General features: G+C 37.2%; 1 protein-coding gene across 1 annotated transcript in view; it reads left to right on the top strand.

Annotated features, from left to right (window-relative positions):
* Positions 1 to 12,821, top strand: part of LOC100061296 (membrane-spanning 4-domains subfamily A member 4A) — a 34,686-nt gene extending 21,865 nt beyond the window's left edge. The window contains exons 2-7 of the mRNA XM_014729589.3: positions 551 to 710; positions 1,789 to 1,926; positions 5,059 to 5,115; positions 6,259 to 6,417; positions 9,899 to 10,000; positions 11,934 to 12,821. Of these exons, the coding sequence (XP_014585075.2) occupies positions 567 to 710; positions 1,789 to 1,926; positions 5,059 to 5,115; positions 6,259 to 6,417; positions 9,899 to 10,000; positions 11,934 to 12,053 (720 nt within the window). The 5' untranslated portion in view covers positions 551 to 566 and the 3' untranslated portion in view covers positions 12,054 to 12,821. The remainder of the gene's footprint in view (positions 1 to 550; positions 711 to 1,788; positions 1,927 to 5,058; positions 5,116 to 6,258; positions 6,418 to 9,898; positions 10,001 to 11,933) is intronic.
* Positions 12,822 to 14,358: the final 1,537 nt, after the last annotated feature.

Genomic DNA, 14,358 nt, shown 5'->3' with positions numbered 1-14,358 from the left:
AAGTCCAGAGTTTATAGAGTATAATCCAAGATTACACAAATTGTATTTAGTAAAGATGAAGATGGAGAAAGTTTCCAGCTCTGAGAGCCCTCTGAGTCACAGTGTTCTGATAAGAAAAGGAAGACTACAAAATACATTAAATTGGAATGCAGGTGATTCTGTACACTTTGTTGCTACTATAAATTTTCTTTCAAAGGGGAAATGGCTATACTCAAGGGAATATGTATTAATATGGATAGAAATAAAATCTGAGTGCAGACTTGATGCATGAACTGGAAGACATTTCCCGAATTTGCGGGGCCCAGCCTATTCATCTCAATTTTATCCATATTTCTATCTCTCCAATACTTTCTAGCATCTTGATGTCACAAGGCATTTATCACTCTCTCTTTCTCTCTTTCTCTCCTTGTTCTACTTTCTCAGCTAGACTACAAAATAATGACATTTGCGAAGATGTTCTAATAGCTGTTATAATAGAGGAAGGGCATGTAGACCAGAGGCTGTTCTATCATTTCCATGACCTCATCTTAAATTACATTTCTTATTGTAGCACCTTTTCTGCTGCCATGACAACCATGCAAAGGATGGAACAGACCATGCCAGGGGCTGGTCCTAATGTGTACCAGCTGGGACAGGTTGCTGATCAGAACGCATATCTGTGGAAAGGGATGTCAGAGAAGTTCTTGAAGGGGGAACCCAAAGTCCTTGGGGTAAGTCAGTTGAGGATCTGAGAGAAGACACATCATGTTTTAGAAACACAATAGATCAAACATAAAACAAATACTCTGTCCCAATAGCCTCATAATACATCAGGCAGCCCTAAGAACATCAGCATTTGGTGTTCAGGCCCTTTCATTTGAAAAATGATTCAACATTTTATTGCATCTTGCTTCTGATTTAGTTGAGTTAAAATAGAGTGACTTCATATGTACTGTGAGGTTGTGGGTCATCCATGATAACTATACTTAACTTCAGCATGGAAGAGTGGAAAAAGAAAAGGACACATGTACACTAGCTGGTGTCCCAGCCACAGACCTTCCTGATGGTTGATGGACCCATATTGTTACTTTCTCTTTGGGGAATTTTCTTAGCCTTCTTCTATCCTCTGTGCATTGCTGTCTGGAGTTTCAGGTGGATGTGCCTAGAGGAAATAGACCATTTAAAGAAACACAGGTTAGTGAATGTGGGAGGACAGTGAATACAGAGGTTTATCTCTAGTCCAAGCTTTAAATCAATGAGGCTAAGTCATTAAGACACCTTGGATCGTTTTGAGTGCCAAGGGGTACTATGTTACAACTTCTCTATTTTAGACCCTGAATCAAGACCCCTGAATCCTCAGGCCCCAGACCCCAAGAAAATGGCATATTGCTATTCTCTTTGTCTTCCCTTGTACATACTCTCCTTCCTTAGATTACTTCTCCTTGCTGGAATATTTGCTTCTTAATTTCTGGATCACTTCTTTCTGAGCATGTGCAAAGGAGAGTAACAGTTTTGGTAGGAGTAGCATTATATCTAGGTATCACAAAACACCTCTGGGTAGGTCCTGGTACGCTCCTTTTTTTACTTTGAAATTCCTGAGGCAATTGGGATAGATATACCAAGACATAGTTTTAGTAAATTAATGTATCCACAATTCTTTATATGAAAAAAATGACAAGAAAATATCAAGAAGACCATCTGACTATTTCAAATGTTAGAGAATAAGGATAACTTAGTGGTGGAAAGGGGATGGCTTGGGCTCTGTTTTTGTGGTAGATAATCAGGTTTTACTTTCTTCTTTGTTTCTAGGTTGTGCAGATCGTGATTGCCCTGGTGAACCTCGGCTTGGGAATAATAATGATTAGTGTTTGGCTCTCATTTACTGAATTTTATTATGACCGTCCCGTATCAGTGTACTCAGGGTACACAATTTGGGGATCGGTGATGGTGAGCAGAATACCGCTGGATATGGTTGGAGACAGTATAACATAGTTGTTAATATCCTGTGTTTTGGAATCATATCCTAACCCTATCTTGTAGTTCTTTAACTTTGAGAAAGATCTCTAACCTCTTTTGACTCAATTTTCTCATGTTTAAAGTGGTAATAATAATATAAAACTCATAGAAAGCTAGGCAGACTAAATATTTAATGTATATCAGGTAGGATATATTACAGCAACATGTACCAAAAAGTCCAAACTGTAATCTGTAATGGATTAAACATTGAAAACGTTGATTATTTCACAACAAGAAGCCTGGTGGCTAGTCAGGGTTGGTTAATTCAGGAGTTACCTCATTGAGGTAACCTCATTGAGGACTGCTGGCATATCATATCAGATATGTTGGCACACGTCATTGTTCATAAATGTTTTATAATGCATAAATGTTTTCTATTCCCAAGCCAACTATGGGCAAAGGTCACGAATTTCCCACTATTTGCTTGGACTAATCGAGATTCACCTCTATGGCTGGGAAGGGTTCATTGAAGCTCTTGGGAGACTGAACAAAATGAGGATTTTGTTAGCAAGGAAGAAAAGGGGGCATGGCTGGTATGCAGGACATTTGTAGTCAACTATCAGACCTTAGCAAGAGGTTAGCTTAGCAAATGCAAGTGCTGTTAGCTAAATTTTTTCTCATAACTTTAATATCAATAACTATAATTAAAACTGAACTAAAATTTAAGAAATATTAAAAATTTCCCCCTGAACAAAATGCAGAGTTTCTCTGCAAATTGAGAGTGTAAATAGAATATAAAGTATCAAGTTTTACCTACTGACAAGAGGAAAATGCATGTATAAACTGGGTTTGTGTTAGAATCAGGGAACCTATTCAAGTCTGCAGAATTTCTATTTATCTACAAAGTTGAGAATGAGATCGTTTAGAGTCTAAAGCCTATAATGAGCTGGTTTTATGTGCCTCCTCACCTGTTTATAGAAAAAATTCAAGCTCTGAAGAACAGTAAATACTGCTCTCCTTCTGGGCAGTTGTGCAATGCTTTGTTTATCTCATCATACTGATGTCAATAATAGCTTTTATTAAACTCGTACTATGATCTAGGCACTCTGCTAAGTGCTTTATATTTGCAATTCCATCTCAAAAAAAATCATCCCAAACTTCTGAGAAAGGATTTATCATTGTCCTCATTTTAAGGTTAAAAAAAATTGCAACTTAGAAAGATTAAGTAACTTGCCCAAGATCGCACAATTTTATGGTGTGTCAATCAGGGCTCAAATAGAGCCAGTCTATTTCCAGTATTTCATTCATCTGACCACTCTAGTTTTCTGCTTCCCCTTTCATTTCTTTTTCAAGACCACATTGGAAACCAGTTTTCATAATTTACACCTTTACACATGTTCAGTAGATTACCAGGAACTGCAGGAGCTGTGTTTGTCAATTGAGGCATCACTCGGACTCTTGTAGGTATCCCACTAGAGGAGCCTTTGTTAACTGGGGAAACATTATTTTTCTGCTACCTTCAGGTGTTCTTTCAACCTTCTTTGAGAAATCTCACCTGTGATGTGTCTTTTTTTTTCTCCCTTATGTGGACAAGAACAAACACCAAGAAAGAGTCACAAATTTCTCTTCTATCTGGCTCTTTACCCTCCAGTAGATCTAAATCTCCTGTATCAGTATTATATAAAATTATCCCCTTATTAGTCTATTTGTTCAAGTTTTATTTTGTGTACTTTTAGAACATCATAATCTTTTCTTTCTATATATCTTTCACATTCCTTGTTAAGTTTTTTCTCTCAGAACCCTTATATATTTTTTGCTATGGTAAATGAAATTATCTTATGAAATTCTATATTCAAACACACATATATTTATAATGTGTATACATAATTTCTGTATATAATTATGTTCCCATGTGCCTCACTGTATTTTCCTATTTATGGTAGTTTTTAGTTGATAACCTTGGATGTTTTCAGTATAAGATACTCATATTTAACAGTAATTTTAACCATTTGCTTCAATTTTTTTATATAATCATTTTGGTTAATATACTAAGAATAGTGATACATAATAGTCTCCATCTTTATCTTGATTTGACTTTATGAGATGGCCCTAGTGTTTCCCATTAAACATGGTAACGACTTTAGACTGAGATAGATGTTCTATCATGTTATGGAAAACGCAACACTTCATATTTTATAAATAATGTTTAAGTCAATAATAATGTTGAATGCTATGAAATGTCTTATCAAGACTATAAACATAAATGGCAATTAGCATGTGAGTTTTCTCCTTAAATAGTTAATTTCATAAATTATAATAATATTTCAATATTAAAATAACTTGACATTTTAAGAAATACTCCATATGTTTATGATTCAGTTCATATAATACGACGGATTATTCTCCCTGTTCTTTTTTTCCAGAGGAGATTTAGTTTACATTAATCATCTCTATGTCTTGGTATTTTGAAATCAGTTGAAGAAATTTATCAAGCTGTTTCATTAGATCAATCCTCTTTTGTATTAAGATAGAATTTTTGAAACATCTGAAATTAAATTTGGAAAGCAAACCCAGAAACTGAAACCGTTAAGAAAGTCTAAGGCAGCGAGACCAATTGAGTTGACTCCAGTCATTTTACCTAAGTGAAAATAATTACCCAATTGATGGTGTCAAATGAAATTGTATATTCTTATCATCATCTAACATAGAATTTAAAATTTTTCTTTGCTGCAATTTTCTTTACAACTTTGAATAGTCAGTTTAAAATGAAAACAATCATTAGGGTTTTTTCTTTTGTAATACCTTATTAAATTTTGGCACCATATTAGAGGTACTTCATATTAGGAACTGAGGATCTTCCTTTATATTTCAATCCCCTCAGATTAAATACCATCACAGTTAGACACTTTCTGAAAGGCTTGACAAATTCTCCTGTGACTCCATTTGGTACAATTTCTCTGTTGTTTTGGGGAAAAGGGTACCATTATTTACAAACTTTTGTGTCTCTTCCAATGTAATTAGTCTGTTTAGCATATTTATCACATTTTGGGACAAGTTTTGGTATATTATGCCTTCAAATATTTGTATAACATTTTTTACCTGTATTTTTCTCCTTGTTATTAGTTTATTATTTCAGGGTCCTTGTCAATTGTAGCAGGAACTAGAACTACAAGAGATGTGGTGAGTAGCATTTCTTGGTTTCTGTCCCAAAGGAAGAAAGATTAACCTCCTATGTATTCTGCCAGAAGAGAAAACAAATTTTGTGTGTTTTTAAAAATCAGAAGAGATTCTAAGTTTTACCTAGTTGGATTGGTCTTTCAAAAATTGGAATAAAAAATTGGCTGATAATAGAACTACTGACATGAGAAGGTATAGTTTGGGAAGGCAGTTGCTGAGAGAATCTTTATGGAAATACAGAGAATTCCTGAAAGAACCGTCAAATGGATGGGTCATACAAACCTACAACTTGAGATCCAGCCCCTCATGACAGTGGCACCAAGTGTTGGTGTGGCATCATATTTATTGTCTTGGATGAAAGTTTGTATTCCAACTGTAGGCAGAGAGGATTTTGATTCAGTTTGCCACCAAAGAAATTCACAATAAGGCTGTTAAATAAGAAGCAGGAAATTTAAAACAATAAAAGGCAAAAGCCTAGATCTCAACAAATGTTTCTGCTAGGTAAAACCACATTGGAGCTTTCTCCACTCAAAGGATAATGAATATCAAAGTATGGAGATGATCAATATGGCTTTTCCAAATCTGACCTCTATTTGCCTCCCTAGCATCTCCTCTAGGTATAACCATTAAAATCTACCTCATGTGACAGCCATATGACGCCTCTCATACTTTCCTGAGGAATTTTGGTTCTTATTAAAAGCCACCAAAACTTGTCTGAGAAAGAGAACGTAGGAAAAGGAATACACAGCAAAGGGAGATACTACGCAAAAGGCATGGAGGCATGAGAGGCAAGTGGAATTTAGAAAATAAGTCAGGCACCTGAAACAGTACATGGTAGGAGATGCACACAGACAGGACTGTCCAGCTAAAGTGTAAAGGATATTGAAAACCCAGCTAAGGAGATTGGAGCTGATTTCATGTGCCCATGGGAGTCATCTGAAGGATTTAAGTGTGGGAATAACAGGATATTTGTGTTTTGGCAGGAGATTAGAGTTGAAACTACCATAAAGACAGAGACAAAGTTAGGAGACGATTGCAATAATCAAGATGGAAAAGATGGTTGGACACGAAGTGATGGGTGTAAAGTGATTGATGAAGATATAATGGAAGATGTTGCTGGATTAATTGATTTTCCTTCCTTTCTAGGTCCAAGGTAGCCTAGGACTAAACATCACCAGCTCTGTGTTAGCTGCATCAGGGATCATAATCACTGTGATCAGCATGAGTGTTTTTTCATCTCGTTACTATTACTGTCACAACAATCAGAAGCCAATGAATTGTTCCATGCTTGTAAATGTTTTAATGGTTAGTGCTTCCTCTTTTCATGGGATACTGTGGTGGAAGCAAGGCACAGGAGCCCTGGTTCTGGCAAAAGTAACCATCAGTATTCCCTAATTGATGAATCACTTTGAAAAGTTAGAAGTGATTGAGACATAGAGCGATCTTTTATTTAGGAATCAGGCCCACATCTCATCTCTCTCTGTGTTCCTTCTGTAAATGTAATAAGGGAAAGTAGGAAGAAAGCTTATAGTTGAAGAACACTCACTCTGTAATAACTAACGTGCTAAGCATTTTGCATAAGTTTTCCCATTTAATTTCAAAACACTGGTAAGTATGTCCTGTTATCCATTCTAAAACTGGAGCCCAGATGTCAGCCTCTATATGTCCCAGGGAGCCCTGATGGAGCCTGATACCCGTTGCCTGCATCATGTCTCTAATCATGCATATATGTCTCTAATAATAAAGGAAAATTGTCTTGAACATTATCTGACAAGTAGCGATTAACCCAGTACCCCTCCCAACATCTCTGGATGTGCTTGAAACATTAAGCACTTTGGCCTCAACTTCCAGCTCTTAGAAAATTCTAAATCTTTAATCTGTGTTTTACTACTTTTCTGTACCACTTCCACTCATCCTGGTATTATCCTAATCGCTTTATTTTCCAATTTACCACTTACACAAGATTTTGTAGGTGGTAAAACATCTAGAAGTTTTGGGTAAGTGCAGGAAAGAAGAGTTATTGCTGCACCCATAGCAGACTAAAATGCAATGAAATCTTTAATATTAAAAAGTCTATTAGCCATTCTCAACATCACTAAGTTTTCCGTTATCTCCCCTCCATTTGAACTTCCACCCTTTCACTGTGCTGCTTAGTTCTTGCTCTCATTGTCTTCTTTCCTCACCTAAATTTAGAAACAGCATTCTCCCTAATTTCTTATGCAGATCAGTTGCACGAACTTTTCTTCATTCCTGGCTAATCCTAGGTGAGTCTTGATTGTTATATATTCACCCAAAAATAACCCCTTCAGTGTCTTTGCTAAAATAATCTACTCCCCTTGAGATTTCTATCACTTTTTACAGCAAAAATTTTATTTATTACCACTCACTCAAAATCAGAAGAGAGTTTCTTCAGAGAATGTAAAACTTTTTTCAAGTTCTCTCAGTTAGATATTGACAAAAGTAAGATCAGATTCTGTAACTTCCTGCCTCTAATACTCCTATTATTTAATATTTTTCATGTAGTTATGCTTAAGAAGAATCTGACATCCACTTTTGGAAGTTCTCTCCACTCATAGACTTTAAGGGCACAATGACAGGGACACAGTCTACAATTGACCATCCTCATAGGGCTGGTATTGTGGGCACGGGACCTGTAAGGTCACTCAGGGCTTTGTAGATAGAAGAGGTCTACACTTGGTTTACTGCTGTGCTGTTGCTGTCTTGAAGTTCTTAATACCTTTTCACGAGAGGGCCTGTAAATGCTGTAGCCTGTCCTGCCTTCATCTCAATCACCTTCTCCCAAAGACCATCACAAATTCCTATTCTGTGAGCATTTTTTCCGCCTGCCCTTATAGCAGAGTGCATCCATAAGGGCTTCCTCGGATCTGGAGCATCAGGTCTATTTCTACCTGGGCACTTGCACAGTCAGTCCAGAGGTCTATGTGCCCACACTTTATGCCCAGCCCCAGAGTTGACACTCTGGAAGACGTAAGAAGGAGACCAGGCCCCCACCTTCAGGAAGCTCCAGTGTTTCTGAGAAGAAAAGATAGAAATATAGGAAAGCAGTTAGAAGTTGACAAGGCCCAAGGGCTTACTTTTGTACTTACTTAAATATAAAAAGAGTTAGAAAGAGGTGAGCTCTTTGTAGGAAATATAGACAGTGCACACTACTTGGAATCATTAGGCAGAACCAAATGAAGTTGCCAATGATCAAGTCTACTTGATCTAGAAATATAGTAGTTTCATCTAGCTCAAAGCATATATATTATATGTATTTTTTCTATTTTTTGTTGGAAATCTAGCCTGACACCTGTTTTTGTAAATAAAGTTTAATTGAACAAAGCCACACTCATCTGTTTACATATTGTCCATGGCTGCTTTTGTACTGTAACAGCAGAGTTGAGTATTTGCGACCATATGGCCTGCAAAACCAAAAATATATGCTAGCTGGACCCTGATGGAAATTGTGTTAACTCCTGGTCTACCCTACTAGATGGAAAAATACTTGCGGTTAGGGAAACTCTCTGTTTTGTTTGATGCCCTATCATTAGTGGCTACAATTCCTGAAACATAAAGGCTACCGAATAGCTTGAAGAGGTGAGTAAATAGATTAAGAAACAATGAATGCAAGTATTCTCAAGGTTCACTTGAATCAGTGTCACTCATGTCCTGGGCTCTTGATCTACTGGCTCTTCCACAGCAGAGGTACTATCCCTATCCACAGAGAGAAAAAGAGAATATTTAGACCAAAGAATCCTAAGCATCAATTCAGGCATCCAATTCAGATATTTAGCAATAAGAGTACTGCCCAGTATTTCTCAAATCTGACCATGTGTTTTGGCTAAAAATTAGACCTAAAGTCTATTCTCTGTGGAAATGGATTAAAGACCAACTAACTTGGTATTCCTTGTTGTATTAGTTTCTTGTTGTTGCTTTAACAAGTTACTGCAAACCTAGTGATTTAAGACAACATAAATTTATTGTTTGACAGTTCTGAAGGTCAAAAGTTTGAAAGAGTCTCACTGGGCTAAAACAAAGAGTTGTTAGGGCTGTCTTCCTCTCTAGAGGCCGTAAGGGAAAATCAGTTTCTCTGACTTTTGTGGTTTCTCGAGGCTGCCTACATTCCTGCCCCTGTTGTGCCATCCTCCATCTTCAAAGCAAGCAGTGCAACATCTTCAAGTCTCTCATGGACTTTGACTCTTTTACCTCCTGCTTCCACTTATAAGACTTCCATAATTATTTTGGGCTTAACAAACAATCCAAGATAACCCCTTCATCTCGTGGTCATCTATTAACCTTGATTCCATCTGCAAACTTAATTCTCCTTTGCCATGTAACTTGACATATTCACAGATTCTAGGGAGCAGGATGTGGATCTCATTGCTCTATTATCTTCCTGCCTAAACTTATTACTCTGCCTCATTTACTAAGATATGAGGTCACATTATTGTGTCAGCTGTATGGAATTCCTAGTGTTTGAAAGAACTAAGTTGATTATTATCTTGACGATCTCTCCCCCGCTTAATAGCATTTTCACATTCTGTATCTATAGTAACACTGGAAAGCAGAGGATGGGGAAAAATGATTATTTTATTAGTGAAAAAATTAGGAGGAGAAGTGACATTCAGAAGGCTAAGAATTACATAAGTGTATGGCTGCAATTAGGAGCCAGTTTTTCTGACCTCTGCCTCATGCTGCATCTCTTTTGGTATTGTAATCTGTGGTCAATGATTTGGACTTGTCATCTTTATTCCTCACGTTTTCTTGTTATGAATATTTTTCTTAGGGTATGGATGGGGTGGTGCTCATTTTAAGTGTGCTGGAGTTCTGCATTGCGATGTTCCTCTCTGTGTTTGGATGCAAAATAACCTGTTGTAATCCTGGTCGGGTGAGTAGTGGGTTTCCCTTGAAGATACCTGCATTCACTTTCTATTCTATGTAATAGATTACGCAAAGGTAGAGGCAAGAAACAATACACATTTATTCTCTCTTAGTTTCCACGGGTAAGAGTCTAGGCACAGCTTAGCTGGGTTCTCTGTTCAGGGTTTCTAAGGCTGTAATCAAGAAGTTGGCTGGGGCTGTGATCTCAGCTGAGGCCTCTGGTCCTCTTCCATGCTCACATGGCAGAATTTATTTCCTCTCGTCTGTGGAACTCACGACAACGTCTACGTTGAGGCCTAAAGGAGAGCAAAAGTCTTTGGCACTTGAAGCCTCTTTTAAAGAGTTCACATGATTAGATCAAGTCTCTCCAGAATAATGTCCTTTTGGATGAGCCCAAGGTCAACTGATTAGTAACCTAACTCACAGGATTGATATCCCATCATATACACAGGTCCCACAAATACTCTAAGGAAGAGAATCATACAGGGGCATGGGTGACCAGGTGTCATTTTAGAATTCTGCCTACTACAATGGAGAAAGAAAAGCTATTTTTCTTCGTCTTTATCCCTCAAAGGGCCTCAACTCTTACTCCACATCAAGATACTTAACAATGAAGAGGTCTGTAGACAGTGCCAGATTCTAATCCATTGCCCCAATTACAGCCTTCCCTGGGCTGATGAAGAAGTCAGGGTTTCACACTTCTCTGTCAGTGTGTGCACACAAGCCGATTCTCTCACCCTGAGACCTGCAGCAGATCTTCTTGACTGCTGAGCAGAAAGGATGACACCTGGAGAGGATTGGGAAATGGGAGGACACAAGAGTCCAAGAGGCTTTAGGAAGAATAAAATAAGGATATCTTCCAAAAATTGAGGGTTCCAGGGTGAGAAATGAATATTAAAAGCCCAACAGATCCTCATTAGTTTCTTTACCCAAAGGCCCAGGTCAGACAAATGCCAAAACCCAGTAATAAGACAATAATAGTCTCATAACATTATTTTTCTGGTGCCTTTCTCCTCCATTTTGTGCCTCTTTACTTTCTTTGGGTGCTCCCATGCTGCACCACATCCCCCACCCCCCTCCACCCTTGAGCACAGAAGAGAAATTGACTAAATTACATTAACTTTATTAGTGGTCTCTTGCATTATAAGACCCGAGAAGCTAGAGTTTCTCAGCATTTCCCAGTGATTTTGTAATTTTATTAAGTGGAGCATTTTTTCATTAAGTGAAGCATTTGAACAAGGGAACAAACTCATTGGTAACGTTCCTATCAGAATATCAAGGCCAGTGTTCCCTTCTGCTCCTAGAGTAGTTACAGAGCTGAGATATGTGCTCCCCTAATTCTACTGTCTACAGTGTTGGGAAGTGTGAATCAAGAAAAGAAACAGCCTTGGGGCATAATGTTTAAGTCTCTATCTCTTCCTGGATAGATCTTCCTCACTCACACACACACACACACACACACACTCCATTTCACATTGAGTTTCTAGAAGAAGCACAGGCATTTTCCTTAGTTTCCTAACAATTCTTGCTATTTTGGGTCAGTGTAGTTTTTGCAATGGTTTATTCAGGTCCAGCAAATCAATGATTTCAGTAGGCTGTTGCCATCAGCATGCACAACAAAGTTTCATAGAAGAGGTCTATATTTTCCACGATACCTCGGTTTACCCAACTGGTTGGGCACCACCATCCACATGTAAGATCCATCCCTGCAACACCACAGCAACAGCTATCAGTATCTCATACTAAGAGCTATCACTGAGTGTATATTCTAGATATGGCCTGATCTAAAGAATGCCTGAGAAACCCCACCAAACTGATGTTGAGACTGAATTCAGAGAAGAAATGGTAGACTCTGATAATGATGACATTGTGTGGGCAAGAAAGGGAAACCCTGAGGTTATTTGCTTCACTCACGTATGGCATTCTGATTGCTTTCACAGGTTGTGTTCCCGGTGCCATCAAATCCTCATATGGCAGAAACAGCATCTCCTGTACCAGTTATAGGAGATTTGATGCCACCAATGTATCACCAGGAAAATGTTCCAGCAAATCTATCTTGACAATTATGCAAGAACCCCACTTGGGAAAGAACCAGAATCCAACTCTGATTGTAATTTTTATATATACATATATATATATATATAAATTCAGAGCTATGTTCTCATTTTCCCCTAAGAAGTTAACAACCCATTTTGCTGGCTCTTTATCAATAATAGCAGAAGTTAAATGCATCATGACTTCAATGAGTTAATAGCTCTTGAAAGTTTTTCATCAACCTCCACGGCTTTTATAAAATGACATGAAGGTAGTAAATAAGATTTGGCAGAACAAGGGCAAAAAGTTATTATTGAAATGGGGCCTCCATGGCAGACTGCATGTTTTTGCTTCTTTGGCCAATACTCCTCCCATTTGTTTGACTTTCTTTCCTGCCTTTGGGAATGCAAGGTATTTTTACCTTCAGAAAGTTGAGATGTATGGCTTTTCCCTCTCTTTCCTTTTCCTGCTTTCCTTCTCCCATAGAAAATACCTTTGAATAGCCCAGTCAATACTCGTATGTGCACAAACCATTATTTGAGTGTAAATACACATAAAGTAAAAATCATATCATGGATCAGATTCAGCTTATATTTTCTCTCTATCTCTCTTGACCTTCCCTTTCTTCCTTGGTCTCTCATTCTCTCTCCTACAGGGCAGGGTTATATCTTAATCTAATTTGTATCCATGGCCATTTATGTGATTGTGCAATATATGGTATTTACTGAATGTCCATTCAATACATTTGATTTATTAGAGAGAAAAGATAAATTAAATAAAATTAGAAACAATAATTTCAGGTACTGCCTACTTCTCATTGAGAGGTGACATGCTGGAAAGAGACTAAGTATTGATATCAGGAAGTAGAGTATACTAGAGAAGAATGTAGGTTTTTAAATCAGGAAACCCTGGGTTTTCATCTCAAAATTTCCATTTCTCTCAATTGTTATCTGTGTAACCATAGACATGCCACAAAATTTCTCTGTACTTCATATTTCTGTACAGTAAAATAGTGATAATATCATGTGGCTGGTAGACCCATGATAATTACTTGATACAACACAGGTAGAGCAACCACTACTCCAACTGGCACATACTGAGCCTTAAGACACGTACATGAATATATGCACATGTGTATTCATTTGTGTATGTATAATACCAATTCATTATCATTTTATTCAATACATATCTATAAAATGCCCATGATGGACAGGTATTGGTTTAGGGATATGAGAATATAGTGGTGAACAAGAGAGACGATGTCCTTCCTCTCGTGTAGGTTGAACTCATAGAGAAGGACATAACTGAACATATTAACAATCAGTCAATCTTTTCATATATTCTTAGAGGCCACATGGAAGCTATATGCAATTTAAAGGGCTATTGAATGGCTGTTGGTAGTGGTGGGGGAGTGTGGGACATTAGAAACAATACCCAGGAAAGTTCTTTCTGAGGAAGTGATAGTTTCATTATAATAGGAGAAAAACAATCATTGCACTTTTATAGACATTTTATCCTTTCTTAAAAAGTCAATTTTTCCAGCTTTATTGAGGTATAATAGAACAATAAAAATTGTACATATTTAAGATGTACAACCTGATGTTTGCATGTAGGTATACATTGTGAAATGTTTACCACATATCCATTACCTCACATAGTTATCTTTTATTTTTTTTAGTGAGAAGACTTAAACTCTTTTAGCAAAGTATACAATACAATATTATTAACTGTAGTAACCGTGATGTACATTAAATCTCCAGAACTTATTGATCCCTATTTGTTGAAACTTCGTACACTCTGACCAACATCTCCCCATTTCCCTAACATCCCAGCCCCTGGCAACCACCATTGTACTCTCTGTTTTATGAGTTTGACTTATTTAGATGCCACACGTTAGTAAGATATTGCAGTATTTGTCTTTCAGTGTCTGGCTTATTTGACTTAGCATAATGTTCCCCAGTTTCAACCATGTAGTTGTGAATGGTAGGATTTCCTTCTTTTTTAAGGCTCAAAATATTTCTGTGTGTATATATCACATTTTCTTCATCCATTTATCCATCAATGGACACTTAGGTTGTTTCTATATATTGGCTATTGTGAATACTGACACAATGAAATGGAAATACAGATATTTCTTTTAGTTAGTAATTTCATTCCCCTTGAATATATACCCAGAAGTGGGATTGCTGGATCATACGGCAGTTCTCTTTTTAATTTTTTGAGGAACCTACATACTCTTTTCCATTATGGCTGTACCAATTTATATTCCAAATAACAGTTTATAAATGTTCTCTTTTCACCACATTCTTGTCAATACTTATTATCTCTTGT

This window comes from Equus caballus, chromosome 12 (assembly GCF_041296265.1).
Source record: "Equus caballus isolate H_3958 breed thoroughbred chromosome 12, TB-T2T, whole genome shotgun sequence".
Classification (NCBI taxonomy): domain Eukaryota; kingdom Metazoa; phylum Chordata; class Mammalia; order Perissodactyla; family Equidae; genus Equus; species Equus caballus.
This window is presented reverse-complemented; position numbering and strand designations above follow the sequence as displayed.